We start from the raw sequence: 6377 nt of genomic DNA on the forward strand, positions 1-6377 counted from the left end.
GGTTTACTGAATATTTTAAGCCCACTGTAAAACATACTGTTCAGAGATTCCTTTCAAAATATTACCACTGATAATGCACCTAGTAACCAAGAGCTCTTATGGAGGTATAGAGAAGATTAACGTTTTCATGCCTGCTAACTGCAGCCCATGGATTAAGGAATAATTCTGACTTTCAAGTCTTATTTAAGAAATACATTTCGTAAGGCTAGAGCTGCCACTAATAATGCTTCTTCTGACGGATCTGGATAAATTAAATTGCAGACCTTGCAAAAAGGGTTCACCATTCTAGATGCCATTAACAACATTTATGATTCATGGAAGGAGGCCAAAATACCAACATTAAGGCAGGTGTGGTGGTGTGTGCCTGGAGTCTTGGCTACTCAGGAGGCATAGGCAGGATTGCTTGAGGCCAGGAGTTCAAGGCTACCGTGTGCTCTCATCGTGCTGGTGAATACCCACTTGTACTCCAGCACAAACAACACAGCAAGACCTTGTCTCTAAAAAAATATATAAAAAAAATAAAACCCAACATTAACCAGAGTTTGGAAGAGGTTGATTCCAACCTTCATAGGTGACTCTGAGGGGTTCAAGTCTTCAGTGGAAAAAGTAACTGTGGATGTGATGGAAAAAAGAGAACTAGAATTAGAAATGGAGCCTCAAGATGTGACAGAATTGTTTCAATCTCATGAAAAAACTTGAACAGATGAGAGGTTGCTTTGTATAGATGAGCAAAGAAAGTGGTTTCCTGAAATGAAATCTACTCCTGGTGAAGATGCTGTGAACACTGTTGAAACGACAACAGACTTAGAATATTACATCAACTTAGTTGATCAAGCAGTGGCGAAGTTTGAGAGATTGAGTCCAATTCTAAAAGAAGTTTCACTATGCGTAAAATGTTATCAAACAGCATCGCAGGATACAGAGAAGTTTTTCATGTAATGAAGAGTCACTCAATGCAGCAATCTTCACTCCTGTCTTATTTTAAGAAACTGCCACAGCCACCCTGACCAACAGCCATCAACACTGAGGCAAGACCTACCACAAGCAAGAAGATTACAACTGGCCAAAATCTCACATGATCATTAGCACTTTTTGGCAATAAAGTATTTTAAAGTAAAGTACTTAAGACGTAACACAACTGCACACAAGAGACTACCATATGATGTAAACCTAACTTATATGCACTGGGAAACCAAAACATTTGTATGATTCGTTATTGTGATACTCGCTTTATAGTGGTAGTCTGGAATCAAACTCGCAATATCTACGGGGCATGCCTGTATCTTGTATCAATAGTGTTTCTCTCCATTGCAACATCTTACATACTTAGAAAGGCCTAAGGAAATAATGAGGGCTTTCTGTGTTTCCTATATTGTATGGCCCCAGGGTGAGTTCTCAAATGTTGGATTGTGATCACAATCCAATCTCTTGAGAAGAGAAGAATGTGTATTAACAACAACTAAAAAAAAAAAAAAAAAAAAGGCCAGGTGCAGTGGTTCATGCCTGTAATCCCAGCACTCTGGGAGGTTACGGCGGATCACCTGAAGTCAGGAGTTCAAGACCAGCCATGGCCAACTCCGTCTCTACTAATAAAATACAAAAATTAGCTGGGCGTGGTGGAGGGCGCCTGTAATCCAAGTTACTCAAAAGCTGAGGCAGGAGAATTGCCTGAACCCAGGAGGCAGAGGTTGCAGTGAGCTGGGATCATGCCATTGCATTCCAGCCTGGGTGATCACAAGAGCAAAACTCTGTCTCAAAAAAAAAAAAAAAAAAAAAAAAATCCAATGGCGCCCTAACATTCCTAAAATTTATGGGGGACACAGAGAGTATGAGTTCTTTCATGTCTTCAAAATGAATGGGGATAACTGAAGGCCTCCCCACATTCTTTGTACCAATAAGATTTCTCCTCAGTATGAATTCAAATGTGGTAATTATGGTATGAGAAATTCCTAAGATTTCCACATTCCTTACATTCAGAGTTTTTCTTCAGTGTGTTTTTAAATGTTTAGTAAGTAAATAAAATCTATTGTAGGCTTTCCCACATTCATTACATATATAGGGTTTCTCTCCAGTGTGAATTCTAACATGTTTCTGTAGGTGTGAAGAAGCACGGAAGGTTTTCCCACATTCCTTACATATATACGGTTTCTCTCCAGTGTGAGTTCTTATATGTTCGATGAGTTGTGAAGATGTAGCAAAGGCTTTCCCACAGTCCTTACATTCATAGGGCTTCTCTCCAGTATGGATTTTTACATGATTATGTAAGCTTGAGGAAACAGTGAATGCTTTCCCACACTCCTTACATTTATAGGGTTTTATTCCAGTGTGAATTCTAAAGTGATTCTTAAGGCATGAAGAGCTTCTGAAGGATTTTCCACATACCTTACATTCAAAGGGCTTCTCCTCTGTGTGAGTTTTAAAATGTTCAGTTAGTAGATAAAACCTATTGTAGGCTTTCCCACATTCGTTACATTCATAGGGCTTCTCTCCAGTGTGTATTCGTACATGTTTAGTAAGGCCTGAGCGCCCAGCGAAGGCTCTTCCACATTCCTTACACTGATAAGGTTTCTCTCCAGTATGAATTCTTACATGTTCAACTAGGTGTGAAGAAACAGTGAAGCATTTCCCACATTCCTTACATTCATAGGGTTTCTCCCCAGTATGGGTTCGCATGTGACTATTAAGATATGAAGAATATCTAAAGAATTTTCCACATTCCTTACATTCGTAGGGTTTTTCTACAGTATGCACTTTAACAGACACAGCATGGCTTGTGGAGTAAGTAAAAGCTCTCCCACATTGCTGCTGTTCATAGAGTGTTTCTCCATTGTGAGTTATCCTATTTGCCTGAAGATGTGACTGATCAACAAAGGCTTCCTCACAGTCACTGTATTCAAAGGATTTGTCTCCTATCCATGTCCTCTGGTGAACATTTGGTGGCAGGCTGAAGGCTTTTCTGCACTGATTCAACACAGAAAGCGTCTCTCCAGTAGGGGCACTGTTGTGTAACATGGGAAAGTTTTCTCCATACTCATCACAGTCATAAGTGTCCCCTGTATTTTCAGTTCCCATGTGTGCATTAAGGCATGAGTGTTCACTGAAGAGTTCTCCATTTTCCATAAAGTCACAGAGTTCCTCTCCATTGTGGATTTCTGCCTGTTAATAAAGGAATGAATGATGATTAAAGGATTTTTCAGACTTATCAATAGATTTTACCCATCTGAAATCAGACACATTATAATTTTTGCAATTTTCTTTTTTTTTTTTTTTTTTTTTTTTGAGACGGAGTCTCACTGTGTCTCCCAGGCTGGAGTGCAGTGGCGCGATCTCGGCTCACTGCAAGCTCCGCCCCCCGGGTTCACGCCATTCTCCCGCCTCAGCCTCCCAAGTAGCTGGGACTACAGGCGCCCGCTACCGCGCCCGGCTAGTTTTTTGTATTTTTAGTAGAGACGGGGTTTCACCATGTTAGCCAGGATAGTCTCGATCTCCTGACCTTGTGATCCACCCGCCTCGGCCTCCCAAAGTGCTGGGATTACAGGCTTGAGCCACCGCGCCCGGCAATTTTTGCAATTTTCATTACATGAATACACTTGCTGCCCCATGGATTTTTTACAAGTTGAATGAAGAAAACCTGCAAGAACCCTGTGCCATTTGCTCTAAGAACCCTGAAATAATTCCTATATATTTTCATGAAATTGTTTTTATTATCTATCTAGCTACATATGTGATAATCTGTACTTGTGAGAATGCTGAAGCACTAAGTTTTAAGATAGAATTAGGGTATCCCCAAATTCATTATATTTAGAGTATCCCTCTACAGCAGAGGTCCCCAACCTTTTTGGTACCAGGGACCAATTTCGTAGGTGACAATTTTTCCACAAACAGGTGGAATGGGGGTGGGACAGGGATGGTTTCAGCATGATTCAAGGACATTACATTTACTGTGACTTTATTTCTATTATTATTACATTGTAATATATAATGAAATAATTACACAACTCACCATAAAGTAGGATCAGCAGGAGACCTGAGCTTGTTTTCCTGCAACTAGACAGTCCCATCTAGGTGATGGGAGACAGTGACAGATCATCAGGCTCATAAGGAGCATACAATCTAGAACCCTCACATGGGTGCTTCACAGTAAGGTTTGCGCTTCTATGAGAATCGAATGCTGCTACTGATCTGACAGGCAGAGTAATAAGGCAGTAATACGAGCGATGGGGAATGGCTATATGTACAGATGAAGTTTTGTTCACCTGCCGCTCACCTCCCGCTGTGCAGCCCAGTTCCTAACTCTAATAGAAACAGTGCCGGTGGGGACCCTTGCTCTAGAGACATTCCTCCTGCTTGAGTAAACGTTACCTCTCTCAAATATCTCTCATTTGTGCTGATTTTTTATAACTGTATTCCCAATCTTTTTTGAGTGTGGTAAATAAGAAATCTTAATCTTACCATTTGTATGCCGTTTGATGTTTTAAGCCAAAAAAAAATGTTGTTGAAGTGCTGACACTTTGGTTTTAACTTGCCATTCTGAAGTAAAACAGAAAAAAAGAAAAAAAATAGGATCTGAGAACAAAACGGTAGGTTAAATAAGTCAGAATTATAAAGCTCATTTGTGTTTTTCATATTCAGCACACTCAAAAAAATTAAACAAACATAGATTTGAACAGTTTATCCATGACTAATATTTGGCAATCATAAGGACTTGGGGTCTAAACCCAGTAATTTCTTTTTTTTTTTTGGAGACACAGTCTCGCTCTGTCACCCGGACTGGAGTGCTGGAGTGCAGTAGCTCACTGCAACCTCCGCCTCCTGGGTTCGAGCGATTCTCCTGCCTCAGCCTCCCAAGTAGCTGGGATTATAGGCATGCGCTACCACATTCGGCTAATTTTGTAATTTTAGTAGAGATGGGGTTTCTCCATGTTGGCCAGGCTGGTCTCGAACTCCTGACCTCAAAAGATCCACCCGCCTCAGCCTCCCAAAGTGCTGGGATTACAGGCATGAGCCACCACGCCCAGCAATTTAGTAACTTTTTAAACAATTTATTCTATAGAAATTAAATGAGATAATGAACAGAAATAGTATTATTAGGGAAGGAAAGTAGAAATGATCTGGATAAAGAGCACACGTTAAAGTCATAAGCAAAAAGATATAAGAGCAGATCATTTGCAAAATCACATGAAAGTCTGGGTTAGACGAAAAAGAGAAATATGGAAAGTTGAAGATACCCTAAAACTTCCAAGTCCAATGGTCCCATGTTCTGTGACAAAGTACATCTTTTAAATATATCTTCATTATGCTTCCAAACATACTGAACTTATCATTGACTAGGAATGTTCTTCACACTCACCTTGGAGAACTCCAGTTGGCAATGTGCTCAGCTTTTCCTCCTCCTCCTCCAGTCAAGAGACAGAGTTTGAACAGGTCCTGTACAGAGGAACAGATACACCAATGGAAGAGGCTTATGAAGGAAACGACAAACGTAACCAAGAAAAAATAACTATATTCCTAAAGAGAGTAGTGAAACTACTTTAAAAGAGCTCAAATTTCATATATCTCATCTTTTTGTGCCCTGAGGAGACTGGTTATCTATGACCAAATACCCACTATTCAAACTTAAATACACATTTAAAACCATTAGAGACTGGGCGCAGTGGCTCATGCCCGTAATCCCAGAATTTTGGGAGACTGAGGTGGGAGAATCACCTGAGCCCAGGGAGGTTGAGGCTGCAGTGAGTCATGATTGTGCCACTGTACTCCCAGCCTAGGCGACAAAGTGAGACTCTGTCTCGAAAGAAATTAAATAAAAACCATTAAAACGTGTATCCAAATAGGATATAATGCAAGTGCAAAGAGAGATCATTATTTTATTTTTTGGTTTTTTTCTGAGACAGAGTATCACTCTGTTACCCAGGCTGGAGTACAATGACACGGTCTCAGCTCACTGCAACCTCCACCTCCCAGGTTCAAGTGATTCTCCTGCCTCAGCCTCCCGAGCAGCTGGGATTACAGGCACCCACCATCAGGTCTGGCTAATTTTTTTTTGTATTTTTATAGAGACAGGATTTCACCACGTTGGCCAGGCTGGTCTTGAACTCCTGACCTCAGGTGATCCGCCCACTTCAGCCTCCCAAAGTGCTGGGATTACACGCGTGAGCCACTGCGCCTTGCCGAGATTTTTTTTTTTTAAATAATATTGTCAATAGTTTGAATATTGTGTCTTTTGTAGCTTTTTTAATATCATGGGTAGTATTACATCTCTCTCTCCAGGCTGGAGTGTAGTGGCACAATCTTAGCTCACTGCAACCTCTGCCACTGCCAGCCCTGGTTCAAGCAATACAAAAATTAGCCAGGCGTGGTGGCACGTGCCTGTAGTC

General features: G+C 40.9%; 1 protein-coding gene across 3 annotated transcripts; it reads right to left on the reverse strand.

Annotated features, from left to right (window-relative positions):
* Positions 1–1733: 1733 nt before the first annotated feature.
* On the reverse strand, positions 1734–5690 carry LOC116272659 (zinc finger protein 121). Of its 3 annotated transcripts, none has more exons than XM_031661414.1 (3): positions 5351–5690; positions 4453–4530; positions 1734–3156 (listed from the first exon to the last, which is right to left on the reverse strand). In XM_031661414.1, exons 2-3 carry the CDS (start codon positions 4453–4455, stop codon positions 1987–1989), a joined length of 1173 nt encoding a protein of 390 aa, XP_031517274.1. In that variant the 5' UTR covers positions 4456–4530; positions 5351–5690; the 3' UTR covers positions 1734–1986. The 3 variants fall into 3 exon arrangements, with proteins under 3 accessions (XP_031517274.1, XP_031517275.1, XP_031517276.1); XM_031661415.1 differs by having other exon boundaries at positions 4453–4566; XM_031661416.1 differs by lacking the exon at positions 4453–4530.
* Between the last annotated feature and the right edge of the window lie 687 nt (positions 5691–6377).

This window comes from Papio anubis, unplaced genomic scaffold, assembly GCF_008728515.1.
Source record: "Papio anubis isolate 15944 unplaced genomic scaffold, Panubis1.0 scaffold1468, whole genome shotgun sequence".
Taxonomy (NCBI): Eukaryota; Metazoa; Chordata; class Mammalia; order Primates; family Cercopithecidae; genus Papio; species Papio anubis.